This window comes from Scyliorhinus canicula, chromosome 1 (assembly GCF_902713615.1).
Source record: "Scyliorhinus canicula chromosome 1, sScyCan1.1, whole genome shotgun sequence".
Classification (NCBI taxonomy): domain Eukaryota; kingdom Metazoa; phylum Chordata; class Chondrichthyes; order Carcharhiniformes; family Scyliorhinidae; genus Scyliorhinus; species Scyliorhinus canicula.
In genome coordinates this window covers 125149083-125168581 of record NC_052146.1, presented here as the reverse complement: position 1 = coordinate 125168581, position 19499 = coordinate 125149083, and the positions used below count along the sequence as shown (strand labels likewise).

Here is a 19499-nt window from a genome sequence, read left to right as displayed (position 1 = left end):
TCGTCAGGGCGGCCAGGGTGAGTAGGCAGCACTGTGCCACTGGCACCAATCCCCGTCCCACACACCCATAATCCGAACCCCCTCCTCATCTTGGAGGCCAGGCAAACCCCGACATGCCGACACTCATACCAGCCGCCATGGCCGGGTGTCCTGGCCATTGAGATCACCAGATACCCACTCCCTGGGTTGCATGCGTGGGACTGCCTAACACTGTCGGTTTCTGTCCCCCCCCCTCCACCCCACATCAGATGAAGGCTGCGGACAACCGCCGGGAGCGGAAGAAGACAGGAAGGGGCCACCTGACCTGCGGACCCTCACCATGCCCGAGCAGAGGACCCTGAATGTGGCCGGTGGCCCGGAGGAAAAGGGAGTTTGCCGGGGTGGAGCGCGGTCGCAGGCAAGGAAGTGAGTCCCTGCTTAGTTGCGGTTCCCAATGACACGTGTGTCAACCCCCACCTAACACCACCCCCACACCACCCTCACCCCAACACCACACTCTCCCTACACCATACCCACACCACCCTCACTCTCAGCACTCCCCACCCTCACCCCCACCACCACCCCTGCCCATAGTCTAATCATGTGTCTTTTTTGTGCCTTGCAGCAGCAGCTGTTGATGGGGTGGGTCCATCTGGCGTCCCCCGCCACCAGCCAGTGCAACAGCCGGAGACCCCCCGTGAGCCGAACAGCGACGATAGCAGCTTGGACACCAGCCCTCCACCCTTGACTCTGAAGACTCTGGAGCTCGAGTCTGGGGACGACACAGATTTTCCCGTCACAGATGTCTCCAACACCCTCCACCATACCAGACACACTCACCTCGGTTGAGCACTGATACGACCATCAATTCACTCAGAGACACGAGTTGGAGTGAACTGTGGCTTTAATCGGCTTACAACTGAGCCTGCCTGCGACTGTGCTGAACTGAGGGCGGACTCGCAGGACCGCAGCACTTATGCTTCTTGAAGGGGGCGGAGCCAAGGGCGGAGCCCTGTACATGCTCCTCATCTCCCCCTGTGGGCAGAGCCGAAAAAAACGGCTCACAGATGGAGCCCACAGGGACACAGTAATGTACAGTGTGAATTATAGTAGTTACACATTCACCACAAGCACTTTAATGAAGAGGTTCCTGGGACACTCTCTGGTGCGCACCACACAGCTGATTAGGTACAACGGATGGAGGTAGGAACACCTGAGGGAGCGGACAGTCGGAGGGCAGGCCGACTTCAGGTACTGGCTGCCGTCCAGACAGGTTTCGGGCTTCTGAAACGGACAGTCCCATCGATTGTGGAGATTTAGTCGCAGAGCCAGGGATAACATGAGGGGTTACTGACGAGCACCCAGTACCTGCAGGTACAGTGGCAGGAGTCCAATCGTGTTCAGCAGCAGGAGGCGGTGCCGACTATGTCTGCCACCCAGGCCAACACCTTACGGGTGGCATCCGCGGTGGAGGCATTGAGGGTGAGGGCTTTGGTTATGGATCAGCATGTCCAAGGCCTGGGGCATTCTGTGCAGGCGCTGGCCGAGGCCCAGGGCAGGGTTGCTGCCTCACAGGCAGCCATGTGCCAGAGCCACTGGGGCATCACAGCGGTGCTCCTGAGCATGGCCCAGTCACAGCAGGCCATGGCTGCATTGCCCAGGTCTGGCCAACGTGACGCAGACACAGAGGGAGATGGTTCACTCCCTGTGCTCCATGACCACGAGTGTGTGGACCCTGGTCGAGACCAGAGTGGGCCTCCAGGACAGCAGCAGATGGCAGCGGAGCCTCGGGATGGCAGCTAGCCCCATGGAGTAGCCTGGGGGCCATCGGGCATCCCGAGAGAGGAGGAGGTGATGGGCCCGTGCCGGTGAATCCCGTGGGGCAGGTGCCGGAACACCGCAGCTCCTTGGACTCCCCCTCCTTCTGTCCCTGGTGCATCTGGTGTGCAGCGGGCAAAACAGAGTGGCACCACACCACCTGGGACACCCGAACAGCAGCCGGGCCCATCCAGGCAGGGTCGCCCCGGGAGACGGTCGTCAACAGGGACCCAGGCCGCAGGGTGGGAATCAAAGCAGGCCGCCTCTCCCCCGATGTACTATCTGGGGAACCACCTAGACGGAGCGTTGGGGTCTGTAAGGCCAGAAAGGTAGACATCAGTTAAGTTGGCACTGGTGCAGGGCACTGTTTAGTTACAGGAGCTAGGGAACAAATCGATAAATATTTGTTCATATTAAACACCTGCACACACTGTTGCAACCTGCCTCGGTGCTCTGTCAGATGGGTGTGAGAGGTGGGCTGGTCTGGGCTGACCAGAGAGGGGTGGGGGGGGGGATTTGACGGACATTTTGGGTGGCAGGGGCTGCCGCCCCCCCCCCCCCCCCCCCCGGCCCCAACTGTCCACACCACCATCACCCCAGGGATTCAATGGGACCGTGAGATGGAATAGCCAGCTCACATGCAGGGCTCAGCCAGGTGGACGGTGGAAAGAGCTACCGTGAGCAGAAGTCAGACGTTGTCAAACGATGCCGGAGGGGGGGGAGGGGGGGGGGGGGGGGGGGGGGCAGAGGGTGTGGTGGTGGGTGGCGGAATCCAAAAGGCCTGTGTCACTCTGCTGGACCTGGGGCCAAGGTGGGTGGTCAGTGGGTGTGCAGCAAGTTGGCTGCCTTGCATTACCACGGTAATGGCGGCCCGTGACTGGACACCGCCCCAGTCCTGTGGGGGGTTCACCCCAGCAACTCAGCCAGTTCCCCAATCACCCTCCCTCTCCCCCGGCCCTGGCAGAGCACTCCTTCACTCGCTAATGATAAGCATACAGTGTTCACTATATGATGCCACTGACAAGATGACGGAGGATTGCGATTTGGCGTCAAATTGCCGCCTGCTGCGATTTTGGCGTGGGAACCTATTCTCCACCCAATCGCATTTCCCAATTTCGGCATCAGCTAATGGAGAATCCTGCCCAGAGTTTATGTTTAAATCCTGAGGGTTAAAGTGAAGAAATAAATTTAATCAATTCTGGGAAGGAAGCATTTCTAAAGAGGTTGGATGAGAAAATGGAGACGCCTAAGGGAAAGAATACATTTAAGAAAATACTGAAGCCTATGCCAGAAGACAGCAGGATAGCTGGTCAGAACTCTCAGAAAACAGTAGAACAAAACCAGACCCGAAGACCCAGCATCTGTCAGCCTTAGAAGACAGGACACCCCAGGGTAAACAAAAGCACTTTGCGGTAAAAAACAATTTTGGAATTCTATAGATTTAAAAATCTAGAAACATAGATGCTGAATGTCGTGCTCTCTGTATATCAATATACATGATCAGTATATGTAATGCTAGTACAGGCAATTGAACACTAGATGTCTCACTATCAGGACCTATAGTAATAGCTTTCCCGCTCTTCCTGAAGGACTGTGTATCAGGAATGCCGAGAGAACCGACATAGGAAAGCTAGAGAGAGACAAGTTATTAGTTATTAAAGCATTGTATCGTATAATTTAATTAGTTATCTCTACAACTGTTTCTTTGTTTTACTAGTTGAGTATTAAGTAAAAAGAACTCACAATATTTATTTATATTACTCAATAAGTTAGTTTATCGTGGGCAGCACAGTGGCGCAGTGAGTAGCACTGCAACCTCACGGCGCCAAGGTCCCAGGTTCAATCCTGGCTTTGGGTCACTGTCCGTGTGGAGATTGCACACCCTCCCCGTGTTTGTGTGGGTTTCGCCCTCCACAACCCAAAGATGTGCAGGTTAGGTGGATTGGCCATGCTAAATTGCCCTTAGTGTCCAAAATTGCCCTTAGTGTTGGGTGGGGTTACTGGGTTATGGGGATGGGGTGGAGGTGTTAACCTTGGGTAGGGTGCTCTTTCCAGGAGCCGGTGCAGACTCGATGGGCCGAATGGCCTCCTTCTGCACTGTAAATTCTATGATCTAAATTGCCCCTTAATTGGAAAAACTAATTGGATACTCTAAAGTTAGAAAACAAAAATAAAAACATTAATTAGTCTATCTTTACAAGAAGACTACTGCTCATTTCAACAACTAGGCTGGTTCAAAAGAGTAATATATATATACTACACAAAGTAATATAACACTGAACACAAAAAGGGGAGTTTCACTCTGAAGGTAGTTAAGTAAAAATCTTTTAGAACTGCTTTTAAGTACTATCTATGGTGTGACACCATTTTTGTGTTTCAGTGTAATCCTAGCCTTTAAAAAACGTTCTTAATTAAATTTACTTGACTATAAAATCATCACAAGTAATCGGGGACATCATTTTCGGAGATCCGAACCTCCTCATAATCTGCAAATTGCAAAACTCCATTCTGGCAGCTGTTTCAAGTTTCCACTTTGGATTTGGGAAGCTCGGCATTTACCATCATCAGTGCCTTAACACAAGAAAAAAACAGATGCAGAGCAAACACCCACCTGCCCACATAACTAGAACAACCACAATAATGATCATCTCGCCCATCCTTAGTTGTGCATTACGTTGCTGCAGCGTCTCTGCTGTCACCTCATCTGTAAGACAGAGATCAAACCATTCAGTCAGTGACAGACATTGGATAAAATTGGGAGTCAATTAATAAAACCAACTACTGACAAAATATCTGCCAACTGCGCCTGGGATTATTTTTTATTCATTCAAGGAGTGTGGGAATCGCTGGCTAGGCCAGCATTTATTGCCCATTAATTTCCCTTGAGAAAGTGGTGGTGAGCTATCACCTTGAAGTGCTGCAGTTTATGTGGCATAGGTACACCCACAGTGCTGTTAGGGAGGGTGTTCCAGGAGTTTGATGCAGCAGCAGTGAAGGATCAGCCGCAACTTTTCCCAGCCAAAATGGGAAGTAACGTGGAGGGGAACTTGCAGGTAGTGGTGTTCCCAGGTACCTGCTGTCCTTGTCCTTCTCGATGATAGTGGTCAGGTGTTTGGAAGGTGCTGTCAAAGGAGCCTGATGAGGTGGGCAGCACGGTAGCATTGTGGAAGCACAAACGCTTCACAGCTTCAGGGTCCCAGGTTCGATTCCGGCTTGGGTCACTGTCTGTGCGGAGTCTGCACATCTTCCCCCTGTGTGCGTGGGTTTCCTCCGGGTGCTCCAGTTTCCTCCCACAGTCCAAAGATGTGCAGGTTAGGTGGATTGGCCGTGCTAAATTGCCCTTAGTGTCCAAAATTGCCTTTAGTGTTGGGTGGGGTTACTGGGTTATGGGGATAGGGTGGAGGTGTTAACTTTGGGTACGGTGCTCTTTCCAGGAGCCGGTGCAGACTCGATGGGCCGAATGGCCTCCTTCTGCACTGTAAATTCTATGTAAAATCTTGTAGATGGCATACATTCCTATCTCTGTGTGTTGGTGCTGGAGGGAGTGAATGTTTGTGAATGGGGGACTAACCAAGCCGACTGCTTTGTCTTGATTGATATCAAGCTTCTTGAGTGTTGTTGGAGCTGCACTCATCCAGGCAAGTGGAGAATATTCCATTACACTCCTGACTTGTGCCTTGTAGATTGTGCACAGGCTTTGGGAAGTCAGGAGGTAAGTTACTTACTGCAGGATGCCTAGCCTCTGACCTGTTCTTGTCGCCACAGTATTTATATGACTAGTCCAGTTCAGTTTCTGATCAATGATAAGCCCTAGCATGTTGATCTACTGGAATGACTTCAGTTACTCTTTATATTACGGAGCATGAAGAATCGCAAATACAAAATGATTGCAGGAAAATTACTGGTTGAATTTAAAAAAAAACACATTTAGAGTATCCAATTATTTTTTTTTCCAACTAAGGGGCAATTTAGTGTGGCCTAACCACCTAACCTGCACATCTTTGGGTTGTGGGGGTGAAACCCACACAGACACGGGGAGAATGTGAAAACTCAACATGGACAGTGACCCAGGGCCGGGTTTCGAACCTGGATCCTCAGCGCCGTAGGCCCATTGCTAACCACTGCGCCACGTGCCGCCACCTGATTGAAATATTTAATGCTGCACATGGATGTAGGTTGTAGGATTATAGAGCATAAGTTACATTACTACTTGTATAAGGAGGATTTCTTCTGTGCAGTTGATGTCATGTACTTTGTAAACATGTGAATGGTTTTGCTATATTTAGTAGATGCAGGAAGTCTTCCCGTGGTTAATGCCACATCAGAGTTCTCTCCCAATTTCTTCCTCTTCCTGCCCCCTCTGTGTGTTCTTGTCTCTCACCAATTGCTTCCCTGTCTCTAACATTATTTGCTTCCAGGTTTGTCTCCATCCATCTCACAGTGATAATGAGGGCCACGTTGCGTGTGATCCAAAACTTGCCTACTCTGAATTTAGGGAGAGACAGCAGGAAAATGATGCGGATTTCAGTAAGGTATAATGAAGCAGGGGGAGGGAGTGGAAAGTTATGGCCATATTTCATTCTGTTTCATCATTTTTATGCAAATATAGCAATGTGGACGGAATGATAACTGTGCCTGCCAATAGATTGTGAGTCTATTTAGTGCTGCAATGCAGATTGTTCCATTTCATAAAAGTGTTCAAAAAATTCAGAAAAGGATAATAAAAACATATGCTATCATATTAGTTGTTGGATAAGAGCCAAATAGGAGGGAGAGAATTTAAGAGGGAATATTTAGATTCCGTCATTCTTGGCATCGGAGCTTAGTTTCTTAGTTGTTACTTCACGTGGAGCAGTGGCAATGGGAGCAGTGGCAATGGGAGCAGTGGCAATGGGAGCTGCGGCAATGGGAGCAGTGGCAATGGGAGCAGCGGCAATGGGAGCAGTGGCAATGGGAGCAGCGGCAATGGGAGCAGCGGCAATGGGAGCAGCGGCAATGGGAACAGTGGCAATGGGAACAGTGGAAATGGGAGCAGTGGCAATGGGAGCAGTGGCAATGGGAGCAGTGGCAATGGGAACAGTGGCAATGGGAACAGTGGCAATGGGAGCAGCGGCAATGGGAGGAGGGGCAGTGGGAGCAGCGGCAATGGGAGCAGCGGCAATGGGAACAGTGGCAATGGGAATAGTGGCAATGGGAACAGTGGCAATGGGAACAGCGGCAATGGGAGCAGCGGCAATGGGAGCAGCGGCAATGGGAGCAGCGGCAATGGGAGCAGTGGCAATGGGAGCAGTGGCAATGGGAGTAGCGGCAATGGGAATAGTGGCAATGGGAGCAGTAGCAATGGGAGCAGTGGCAATGGGAGCAGTGGCAATGGGAACAGTGGCAATGGGAACAGTGGCAATGGGAGCAGTGGCAATGGGAGCAGTGGCAATGGGAACAGTGGCAATGGGAGCAGTGGCAATGGGAGCAGTGGCAATGGGAGCAGTGGCAATGGGAACAGCGGCAATGGGAGCAGCGGCAATGGGAGCAGAGGCAATGGGAGCAGTGGCAATGGGAGTAGCGGCAATGGGAATAGTGGCAATGGGAGTAGTAGCAATGGGAGCAGTGGCAATGGGAGCAGTGGCAATGGGAACAGTGGTAATGGGAGCAGTGGCAATGGGAACAGTGGCAATGGGAGCAGTGGCAATGGGAGCAGTGGCAATGGGAATAGTGGCAATGGGAGCAGTGGCAATGGGAGCAGTGGCAATGGGAATAGTGGCAATGGGAGTAGTGGCAATGGGAGCAGTGGCAATGGGAGGGGGGGCAATGGGAGCAGTGGCAATGGGAGCAGCGGCAATGGGAGCAGTGGCAGTGGAAGGAATGGCAATGGGAGCAGTGGCAATGGGAGAAGTGGCAATGGGAATAGTGGCAATGGGAGCAGTGGCAATGGAGCAGTGGCAATGGGAACAGTGGCAATGGGAGCAGTGGCAGTGGGAATAGTGGCAATTGGAGCAGTGGCAATGGGGACAGTGGCAATGAGAGCAGCGGCAATGGGAGCAGTGGCAATGGGAACAGTGGCAATGGGAGGAGGGGTAATGGGAACAGTGGCAATGGGAACAGCGACAATGGGAGCAGCGGCAATGGTAGCAGGGGCAATGGGAACAGTGGCAATGGGAGCAGTGGCAATGGGAGCAGTGGCAATGTGAGCAGCGGCAATGGGAACAGCGGCAATGGGAGCAGCGGCAATGGGAGCAGGGAGCAGTGGCAATGGGAGCAGTGGCAATGGGAGCAGTGGCAATGGGAGCAGTGGCAATGGGAGCAGTGGCAATGGGAAGAGTGGCAATGGGAGGAGGGGCAACGGGAGCAGTGGCAATGGGAACAGTGGCAATGGGAGCAGCGGCAATGGGAGCAGTGGCAATGGGAGCAGAGGCAATGGGAGTAGCGGCAATGGGAATAGTGGCAATGGAAGCAGTGGCAATGGGAGCAGTGGCAATGGGAGCAGTGGCAATGGGAACAGTGGCAATGGGAGCAGTGGCAATGGGAGCAGTGGCAATGGGTGCAGTGGCAATGGGAACAGTGGCAATGGGAGCAGTGGCAATGGGAGCAGTGGAAATGGGAATAGTGGCAATGGGAGCAGTGGCACTGGGAGCAGTGGCAATGGGAATAGTGGCAATGGGAGCAGTGGCAATGGGAGCAGTGGCAATGGGAGGAGGGGCAATGGGAGCAGTGGCAATGGGAGCAGCGGCAATGGGAGCAGTGGCAGTGGAAGGAATGGCAATGGGAGCAGTGGCAATGGGAGAAGTGGCAATGGGAATAGTGGCAATGGGAGCAGTGGCAATGGGAGCAGTGGCAATGGGAACAGTGGGAATGGGAGCAGTGGCAGTGGGAATAGTGGCAATGGGAACAGTGGCAATGCGAGCAGTGGCAATGGGAGCAGTGTCAATGGGAATAGTGGCAATGGGAGCAGTGGCAATGGGAGCAGTGGCAATGGGAACAGTGGCAATGGGAGCAGTGGCAATGGGAACAGTGGCAATGGGAACAGCGGCAATGGGAGCAGCGGCAATGGGAGCAGTGGCAATTGGAGCAGTGGCAATGGGAGCAGTGGCAATGGGAATATTGGCAATGGGAACGGTGGCAATGGGAGCAGTGGCAGTAGGAGCAGTGGCAATGGGAATAGTGGCAATGGGAGCAGAGGCAATGGGAACAGTGGCAATGGGAACAGTGGAAATGGGAGCAGTGGCAATGGGAGCAGCGGCAATGGGAACAGCGGCAATGGGAACAGTGGCAACGGGAGCAGTGGCAATGGGAACAGTGGCAATGGGAGCAGGGAGCAGTGGAAATGGGAGCAGTGGCAATGGGAACAGCGGCAATGGGAACAGCGGCAATGGGAACAGCGGCAATGGGAACAGTAGCAATGGGAGCAGTGGTAATTGGAGCAGTGGCAATTGGAGCAGCGGCAATGGGAGCAGTGGCAATGGGAGCAGCGGCAATGGGAGCAGTGGCAATGTGAGCAGTGGCAATGGGAACAGTGGCACTGGGAGGAGGGGCAATGGGAGCAGCGGCAATGGGAGCAGCGGCAATGGGAACAGTGGCAATGGGAGCAGCGGCAATGGGAGCAGTGGCAATGGGAATAGTGGCACTGGGAGGAGGGGCAATGGGAGCAGCGGCAATGGGAGCAGCGGCAATGGGAGCAGCGGCAATGGGAGCAGTGGCAATGTGAGCAGTGGCAATGGGAACCGTGGCACTGGGAGGAGGGGCAATGGGAGCAGTGGCAATGGGAGGAGAGGAAATGGGAACAGTGGCAATGGGAGCAGCGCCAATGGGAGCAGTGGCAATGGGAGCAGCGGCAATGGGAGCAGTGGCAATGTGAGCAGTGGCAATTGGAGCAATGGCAATGGGAGCAGCGGCAATGGGAGCAGAGGCAATGGGAGCAGTGGCAATGGGAGCAGTGGCAATGGGAGCAGCGGCAATGGGAACAGCGGCAATGGGAACAGTGGCAATGGGAACAGTGGAAATGGGAGCAGCGGCAATGGGAGCAGGGAGCAGTGGCAATGGGAGCAGTGGCAATGGGAGCAGTAGCAATGGGAACAGTGGGGCAGTGGGAGCGGTGGGAATGGGAGAGTGGCAATGGGAGCAGTGGCAATGGGAACAGTGGCAATGGGAGGAGGGGCAATGGAAGGAATGGCAATGGGAGCAGTGGCAATTGGAACAGTGGCAATGGGAATAGTGGCAATGGGAGTAGCGGCAATGGGAATAGTGGCAATGGGAGCAGTAGCAATGGGAGCAGTGGCAATGGGAACAGTGGCAATGGGAGCAGTGGCAATGGGAGCAGTGGCAATGGGAGCAGTGGCAATGGGAACAGCGGCAATGGGAGCAGCGGCAATGGGAACAGCGGCAATGGGAGCAGTGGCAATGGGAGCAGTGGCAATGGGAGCAGTGGCAATGGGAGTAGCGGCAATGGGAATAGTGGCAATGGGAGCAGTAGCAATGGGAGCAGTGGCAATGGGAGCAGTGGCAATGGGAACAGTGGCAATGGGAGCAGTGGCAATGGGAGCAGTGGCAATGGGAGCAGTGGCAATGGGAACAGTGGTAATGGGAGCAGTGGCAATGGGAACAGTGGCAATGGGAGCAGTGGCAATGGGAGCAGTGGCAATGGGAATAGTGGCAATGGGAGCAGTGGCAATGGGAGCAGTGGCAATGGGAATAGTGGCAATGGGAGTAGTGGCAATGGGAGCAGTGGCAATGGGAGAAGGGGCAATGGGAGCAGTGGCAATGGGAGCAGCGGCAATGGGAGCAGTGGCAGTGGAAGGAATGGCAATGGGAGCAGTGGCAATGGGAGAAGTGGCAATGGGAATAGTGGCAATGGGAGCAGTGGCAATGGAGCAGTGGCAATGGGAACAGTGGCAATGGGAGCAGTGGCAGTGGGAATAGTGGCAATTGGAGCAGTGGCAATGGGGACAGTGGCAATGAGAGTAGCGGCAATGGGAGCAGTGGCAATGGGAACAGTGGCAATGGGAGGAGGGGTAATGGGAACAGTGGCAATGGGAACAGCGACAATGGGAGCAGCGGCAATGGTAGCAGGGGCAATGGGAACAGTGGCAATGGGAGCAGTGGCAATGGAGCAGTGGCAATGTGAGCAGCGGCAATGGGAACAGCGGCAATGGGAGCAGCGGCAATGGGAGCAGGGAGCAGTGGCAATGGGAGCAGTGGCAATGGGAGCAGTGGCAATGGGAGCAGTGGCAATGGGAGCAGTGGCAATGGGAAGAGTGGCAATGGGAGGAGGGGCAACGGGAGCAGTGGCAATGGGAACAGTGGCAATGGGAGCAGCGGCAATGGGAGCAGTGGCAATGGGAGCAGAGGCAATGGGAGTAGCGGCAATGGGAATAGTGGCAATGGGAGCAGTGGCAATGGGAGCAGTGGCAATGGGAGCAGTGGCAATGGGAACAGTGGCAATGGGAGCAGTGGCAATGGGAGCAGTGGCAATGGGTGCAGTGGCAATGGGAACAGTGGCAATGGGAGCAGTGGCAATGGGAGCAGTGGAAATGGGAATAGTGGCAATGGGAGCAGTGGCACTGGGAGCAGTGGCAATGGGAATAGTGGCAATGGGAGCAGTGGCAATGGGAGCAGTGGCAATGGGAGGAGGGGCAATGGGAGCAGTGGCAATGGGAGCAGCACAATGGGAGCAGTGGCAGTGGAAGGAATGGCAATGGGAGCAGTGGCAATGGGAGAAGTGGCAATGGGAATAGTGGCAATGGGAGCAGTGGCAATGGGAGCAGTGGCAATGGGAACAGTGGGAATGGGAGCAGTGGCAGTGGGAATAGTGGCAATGGGAACAGTGGCAATGGGAGCAGTGGCAATGCGAGCAGTGTCAATGGGAATAGTGGCAATGGGAGCAGTGGCAATGGGAGCAGTGGCAATGGGAACAGTGGCAATGGGAGCAGTGGCAATGGGAACAGTGGCAATGGGAACAGCGGCAATGGGAGCAGCGGCAATGGGAGCAGTGGCAATTGGAGCAGTGGCAATGGGAGCAGTGGCAATGGGAATATTGGCAATGGGAACGGTGGCAATGGGAGCAGTGGCAGTAGGAGCAGTGGCAATGGGAATAGTGGCAATGGGAGCAGAGGCAATGGGAACAGTGGCAATGGGAACAGTGGAAATGGGAGCAGTGGCAATGGGAGCAGCGGCAATGGGAACAGCGGCAATGGGAACAGTGGCAACGGGAGCAGTGGCAATGGGAACAGTGGCAATAGGAGCAGGGAGCAGTGGAATGGGAGCAGTGGCAATGGAACAGCGGCAATGGGAACAGCGGCAATGGGAACAGCGGCAATGGGAACAGTAGCAATGGGAGCAGTGGTAATTGGAGCAGTGGCAATTGGAGCAGCGGCAATGGGAGCAGTGGCAATGGGAGCAGCGGCAATGGGAGCAGTGGCAATGTGAGCAGTGGCAATGGGAACAGTGGCACTGGGAGGAGGGGCAATGGGAGCAGCGGCAATGGGAGCAGCGGCAATGGGAACAGTGGCAATGGGAGCAGCGGCAATGGGAGCAGTGGCAATGGGAATAGTGGCACTGGGAGGAGGGCAATGGGAGCAGCGGCAATGGGAGCAGCGGCAATGGGAGCAGCGGCAATGGGAGCAGTGGCAATGTGAGCAGTGGCAATGGGAACCGTAGCACTGGGAGGAGGGGCAATGGGAGCAGTGGCAATGGGAGGAGAGGAAATGGGAACAGTGGCAATGGGAGCAGCGCCAATGGGAGCAGTGGCATGGAGCAGCGGCAATGGGAGCAGTGGCAATGTGAGCAGTGGCAATTGGAGCAATGGCAATGGGAGCAGCGGCAATGGGAGCAGAGGCAATGGGAGCAGTGGCAATGGGAGCAGTGGCAATGGGAGCAGCGGCAATGGGAACAGCGGCAATGGGAACAGTGGCAATGGGAACAGTGGAAATGGGAGCAGCGGCAATGGGAGCAGGGAGCAGTGGCAATGGGAGCAGTGGCAATGGGAGAAGTGGCAATGGGAGCAGTAGCAATGGGAACAGTGGGGCAGTGGGAGCGGTGGGAATGGGAGAGTGGCAATGGGAGCAGTGGCAATGGGAACAGTGGCAATGGGAGGAGGGGCAATGGAAGGAATGGCAATGGGAGCAGTGGCAATTGGAACAGTGGCAATGGGAATAGTGGCAATGGGAATAGTGGCAATGGGAGCAGTGGCAATGGGAGCAGTGGCAATGGGGACAGTGGGAATGGGAGCAGTGGCAGTGGGAATAGTGGCAATGGGAACAGTGGCAATGGAAACAGTGGCAATGGGAGCAGTGGCAATGGGAGCAGTGTCAATGGGAATAGTGGCAATGGGAGCAGTGGCAATGGGAGCAGTGGCAATTGGAACATTGGCAATGGGAACAGTGGCAATGGGAGCAGTGGCAGTGGGAGCAGTGGCAATGGGAATAGTGGCAATGGGAGCAGAGGCAATGGGAACAGTGGCAATGGGAACAGTGGCAATGGGAGCAGTGGCAAAGGAAATAGTGGCAATGGGAACAGTCGCAATGGGAGCAGTGGCAATGGGAACAGTGGCAATGGGAGCAGTGGCAATGGGAACAGTGGCAATGGGAGCAGTGGCAATGGGAACAGTGGAAATGGGAGCAGTGGCAATGGTAGCAGTGGCATTGGGAGCAGTGGCAGTGGGAGGAGTGGCAGTGGAGGAGTGGCAGTGGGAGGAGTGGCGGTGGGAGAAGTGACAGTGGGAGGAGTGACATTGGGAGAGGTGACAGTGGTAGGAGTGACAGTGGGTGGAGTGGCAGTGGAAGGTGCGGCAGTGGGAGGAACAGCAGTGGAAGGGACAGCAGTGGGTGAAGTGCAGTGGGAGGAGCGACAGTGGGAGGAGTGAAAGTGGTAGGAGTGACAGTGGGTGGAGTGGTAGTGGGAGGAGTCGGCAGTGGGAGGAGTGGCAGTGGGAGGAGTGGCAGTGGGAGGAGTGGCGGTGGGAGAAGTGGCAGTGGGAAAAGTGGCAGTGGGAGGAACGGCAGTGGGAGGAGTGGCAGTGGGAAGAGTGGCAGTGGGAGGAGTGACATTGGGAGAAGTGAAAGTGGTAGGAGTGACAGTGGGTGGAGTGGCAGTGGGAGGAGTGGCAGTGGGAGGAGTGGCAGTGGGAGGAGTGGCAGTGGGAGGAGTGGCGGTGGGAGAAGTGGCAGTGGGAGGAGTGACAGTGGTAGGAGTGACAGTGGGAGGAGTGGCAGTGGGAGGAGTGGCAGTGGGAGGAGTGGCAGTGGGAGGAGTGACATTGGGAGAAGTGACAGTGGTAGGAGTGACAGTGGGAGGAACAGCAGTGGGTGAAGTGCAGTGGGAGGAAGGGCGGTGGGAGGAGCGACAGTGGGAGGAGTGGCAGTGGGAGGAGTGGCAGTGGGAGGAGTGGCAGTGGGAGGAGTGGCAGTGGGAGGAGTGACAGTGGGAGGAGTGACAGTGGTAGGAGTGACAGTGGGAGGATCGGCAGTGGGAGGAGTGGCGGTGTGAGCAGTGGCGGTGGGAGAAGTGACAGTGGGAGGAGTGACATTGTGAGTAGTGACAGTGGGTGGAGTGGCAGTGGGAGGAGTGGCAGTGGGAGGAGTGGCAGTGGGAGGAGTGGCAGTGGGAGGAGTGGCGGTGGGAGAAGTGACAGTGGGAGGAGTGACATTGGGAGTGGTGACAGTGGTAGGAGTGACAGTGGGTGGAGTGGCAGTGGAAGGTGCGACAGTGGGAGGAACAGCAGTGGAAGGAACAGCAGTGGGAGGAATGGCAGTGGGAGGAGCGACAGTGGGAGGAGTGGCAGTGGGAAGAGTGACAGTGGGAGGAACGGCAGTGGGAGGAGTGGCAGTGGGAAGAGTGGCAGTGGCAGTGGGAAGAGTGGCAGTGGGGGGAGTGGCAGTGGAGGAACAGCAGTGGGAGGAGTGGCAGTGGGATGAGTGGCAGTGGGGGGAGTGGCAGTGGGAGGAACAGCAGTGGGAGGAGTGGCAGTGCGAGGAGCGGCAGTGGATGGAGTAGCAGTGGAGGAGCGGCAGTGGGGAGCAATGACCGTGGGAAAAATGGCAGTGGGAGGACCGGCAGTGGAGCAATGGCAGTGGGAGATGCGGTAGTGGGAGGAATGACAGTGGGAGGAGTGGCGGTGAGAGGAGTGGCGGTGGGAGGAAGGGCGGTGGGAGGAATGACAGTGGGAGGAAGGGCGGTGGGAGGAAGGGCGGTGGGAGGAAGAGCGGTGGCAGGAAGGGCGGTGGGAGGAAGGGCGGTGGGAGGAAGGGCGGTGGCAGGAAGGGCGGTGGCAGGTAGGGCGGTGGGAGGAAGGGTGGTGGGAGGAAGGGCGGTGGGAGGAAGGGCGGTGGAAGGAAGGGCGGTGGCAGGAAGGGCGGTGGGAGGAAGGTCGGTGGCAGGAAGGGCGGTGGCAGGAAGGGGCGGTGGGAGGAAGGGTGGTGGGAGGAAGGGCGGTGGGAGGAAGGGCGGTGGGAGGAAGGTCGGTGGGAGGAAGGGCGGTGGGAGGAAGGGCGGTGGGAGGAGGGCGGTGGCAGGAAGGGCGGGTGGCAGGAAAGGGCGGTGGGAGGAAGGGCGGTGGGAGGTAGGGCGGTGGGAGGAAGGGCGGTGGGAGGAAGGGCGGGGTGGGAGGAAGGGCGGTGGGAGGAAGGGCGGTGGGAGGAAGGGCGGTGGGAGGAAGGGCGGTGGGAGGAAGGGCGGTGGGAGGAAAGGCGGTGGCAGGAAGGGCGGTGGGAGGAAGGTCGGTGGCAGGAAGGGCGGTGGGAGGAAGGGCGGTGGGAGGAAGGGCGGTGGGAGGAAGGGCGGTGGCAGGAGTGGCGGTGGGAGGAAGGGTGGTGGGAGTAGTAGCAGTGGAAGGAGTGGCAGGGGGAGGAAGGGCAGTGGGAGGAGCGACATTGGGTGGAGTGGCAGTGGGAGGAGTGGCAGTGGGAGGAGTGGCAGTGGGAGGAGTGGCAGTGGGAGGAGCGGCAGGGGGAGGAAGGGCAGTGGGAGGAGCGACATTGGGTGGGAGTGGCAGTGGGAGGAGTGGCAGTGGGAGGAGTGGCAGTGGGTGGAGTGGCAGTGGGAGGAGTGGCAGTGGGAGGAGTGGCAGTGGGAGGAGTGGCAGTGGGTGGAGTGGCAGTGGGAGGAGTGGCAGTGGGAGGAGTGGCAGTGGGAGGAGTGGCAGTGGGAGGAGTGGCAGTGGGAGGAGTGGCAGTGGGTGGAGTGGCAGTGGGTGGACTGGCAGTGGGTGGAGTGGCAGTGGGAGGAGTGGCAGGGGGAGGAAGGGCAGTGGGAGGAGCGACATTGGGTGGAGTGGCAGTGGGAGGAGTGGCAGTGGGAGGAATGGCAGTGGGAGGAGTGGCAGTGGGAGGAGTGGCAGTGGGAGGATTGGCAGTGGGTGGAGTGGCAGTGGGTGGAGTGGCAGGGGGAGAAAGGGCAGTGGGAGGAAAGGCAGTGGGAGGAAGGGCAATGGGAGGAGCGGCAGTGGGAGGAGTCGCAGTGGGAGGAGTGGCAGGGGGAGGAAGGGCAGTGGGAGGAGTGACATTGGGTGGAGTGGCAGTGGGAGGAGTGGCAGTAGGAGGAGTGGCAGTGGGTGGAGTGGCGGTGGGAGGAGTGGCAGTGGGTGGAGTGGCAGTGGGAGGAGTGGCAGTGGGAGGAGTGGCAGCGGGTGGAGTGGCAGTGGGAGGAGTGGCAGTGGGAGGAGTGGCAGTGGGAGGAGTGGTAGTGGGTGGAGTGGCAGTGGGAGGAAGGGCAGTGGGAGGAGTGGCAGTGGGAGGAGTGGCAGGGGGAGGAACGGCAGTGGGAGGAAGGGCAGTGGGAGGGGTGGCAGTGGGAGGAGTGGCAGGGGGAGGAAGGGCGGTGGGAGGAGTGGCAGTGGGAGGAGGGGCAGTGGCAGGAAGGGCAGTGGCAGGAAGGGCGATTGGAGGAGGGCAGTGGGAGGAGTGGCAGTGGCAGGAAGGGCAGTGGCAGGAAGGGCAGTGGCAGGAAGGGCAGTGGCAGGACGGGCAGTGGCAGGAGGGGCAGTGGGAGGAGCGACATTGGGTGGAGTGGCACTGGGAGGAGGGGAATGGGTGAAGTGTGAGTATCGCCGATGTGATGCGTACCTACAATTTGGCTTGGCAACAGTGCCACCTGATTTTTTGAAGGTCTGAACAAGTTAACTACATTGTGTTATCGGCCGACATTTTCTTTTATTATTTTAACAGAGTTACAAAGCCAGAGCTCAGAGTGTGGAGAGGGGCAAACCCCTAATCCAGCTCCTTGCCTGCTCCAAAAAACAATTCAATTTGAATCCAGTTCATGGTCCCCACAAGAGAGACAAACCAGATCAGGCATTACACCTGATCCCACGCTCATTTTAGCCAAAAGGCCGAGAGCTGATCGGCCGCCATTTTTATGGAAATGTGGTTCGAGGTGCAATTTGGAAAGAGCTTTCAGTGCAATTTCTTAGCCTTGATGTTGACTCTAGTACAAAGACATGTAGCATATCGGTATATTAACTGACAAGTATATTAAAAATCATATTTCTCCTTGCGCTCCCAGTCTTCATGATGGGGAAAATCTGCTCCCTGTACATATTGGGGGACAATGTGCAAAGCTGTGTGAAATCAAGCTAAAATGGTGTAGGTTAATCATATAGTCTAATTTTATTCAGTCGGATAAAGTATATTTTATGTTCAAATGATCAAAACTCTTAATAATAATATATTATAGACACTTAAGCAGCAATGCATCACTAGCTTTGTTCCTCCATTGAGAAATAGCCTTGGTTTGCAACCCATTGTGGGATAGTGTGAAGTATGAGATCCCTTTCACCAAATGAATGCTCGTGGCCCATACGCTGTTGGATACTCAAAAGACATTACTTACCTAAAATACTGCACCAAAATGGAATGAATGCAGAAGTAGATGATGGTGATTTGCTCACTTGTGACCCCTTCCTCGCTTTGGAGAGGCACCTGATATCTATTTGCCACTTCAGCATGGCTGAGTTAGGATGCATTTTGACTCAGAGATTTGAGGCATCTTTAACTATCTGCAAGGTATTTTATTAAATTTGACACGGGGAGAATGTCCAAACTCCGCATGGACAGTGCCCCAGGGCCAGGGTTTGAACCTGGGTCGTCAGTACCACACTCCTGGTGCTAACCACTGCGCCACAGACCGCCCCCACTATCTGCAAGGTTTTTGACACATTATTAGATTCATGGGCATGCTTCCAGTCCGTGTGTGCATTCTTCTGTGATGAGGCATAACCAGGATAATCTGATTTATGTATGAATATTTGAATGCATTAGTTCTGTTGAATTCCAATGGAAAGCTGTAAAACTAAAACGAAGCAATCAAAAAAAATGAATTCATAAATGAATTTATAAACTACCTGCACTGATCATTGTGCCTTATGATCCAACGAGGAAAGTAAGAATTTCCTCCAACAAAATAAATTACTGTAAAAGTACTGACAGGAATGGAGAAAAATACATTATATATTGTTTGTTTTTTAGAAAATATTTTATTGAGGCATTTATAATTTTAACAATCTTAAACATCAAATTTCAACAACAAGAAAAACCACAACAATATAACCAACAATCTCCTCGGGCACAAACCCCAGACAACATGGCTTACGCAAACAGTGCTACCTTCCCCAGCCACCTGGTTCTCTTGCCCTTATTCGTCTTTCCCATGCCTCCCCCCTCCTCCTCGCCCACCTGCTGACAGCTTAATTTTTCTCAAAGATGTCGATGAACGGCTGCCACCTCCGGGCAAACCCCTGCAATGAACCCCCTCAAGGCAAATTTAATTTTCTCGGGTCTGTGAGATCCCACCATATCGCTAACACACCTCCGACTTTGGGGATTCCAAGTCCCTCCATCCTAGTAGGATCCGTCTCCGGGTCACCAGGCAGGCAAAGGCCAGGACATCGGCCCTCTCTCACCCGCTGGGCTCCCGGGTCATCCGACACTCCAAAGATCGTCACCTCTGGACTCGGAACCACCCTCACTTTTAATACTTCTGACATGACGTCAGCAAACCCCTGCCAGAAACCCCTCAGCCTCGGACATGCCCAAAACATATGGACACAAAACACATATACTTATCCTCCACCCCCTCAAAGAACCTACACATCCGGGCCACAGTCATGTGCACCCTGTGTGACCACCTTGAATTGTATCAGGCTGAGCCTGGTGCACAACGATGATGCATTAACTCTCCTCAGGGCCTCCTCCCATAACCTGGCCTCCTCCCATAACTCCCCACCCAGCTCTTCTTCCCATTTCTCTTCACCTCCCTTATCGGGCCTTCCTCCCACTCCATCTGTTCTTTATAGATCTCTGAGTTCTTCCCCTCTCCTACTCCTGTTCTTGACACCACCTTATCGTGCGGTCCCCGGTGCAGCAGGTGCCCCCTGACCACTGCCTTCAATGCCTCCCAAACTGTACTTGCCGACACCTCCCCCATATCATTAATCTCTACATATCCCCGGATGGCCTTCCTCACCCGCTCACACACCTCTTCCTCCGCTAACAGTCCCACATCCCGCCTCCATTGCGGGTGCTGCCCCTCCCCCCCTTTGTTCACTCGTAGACCCACCCAGTGCGCGGCATGCTCCGTCACCACTGTTGCCGAATACTTGACATCCAGCACCCCTGCCAACATCTTATTCAATACAAAGAAATCTATTCGGGTGTACACCTTGTGCACATGAGAGTAAAACGAAAATTCTTTCACCCTCGGCTTCCCAAATCTCCACGGAC

At 55.1% G+C, this 19499-nt stretch overlaps 1 protein-coding gene across 2 annotated transcripts in view; it reads right to left on the bottom strand.

Moving 5' to 3' along the window:
* The window catches only part of fndc5a (fibronectin type III domain containing 5a), a 158983-nt gene that overhangs the window by 30154 nt on the left and 109330 nt on the right, over positions 1–19499 (bottom strand). For both annotated transcript variants that reach the window (XM_038799404.1, XM_038799415.1), the window contains exon 4: positions 4409–4501. In XM_038799404.1, the coding sequence (XP_038655332.1) occupies positions 4409–4501 (93 nt within the window). The remainder of the gene's footprint in view (positions 1–4408; positions 4502–19499) is intronic.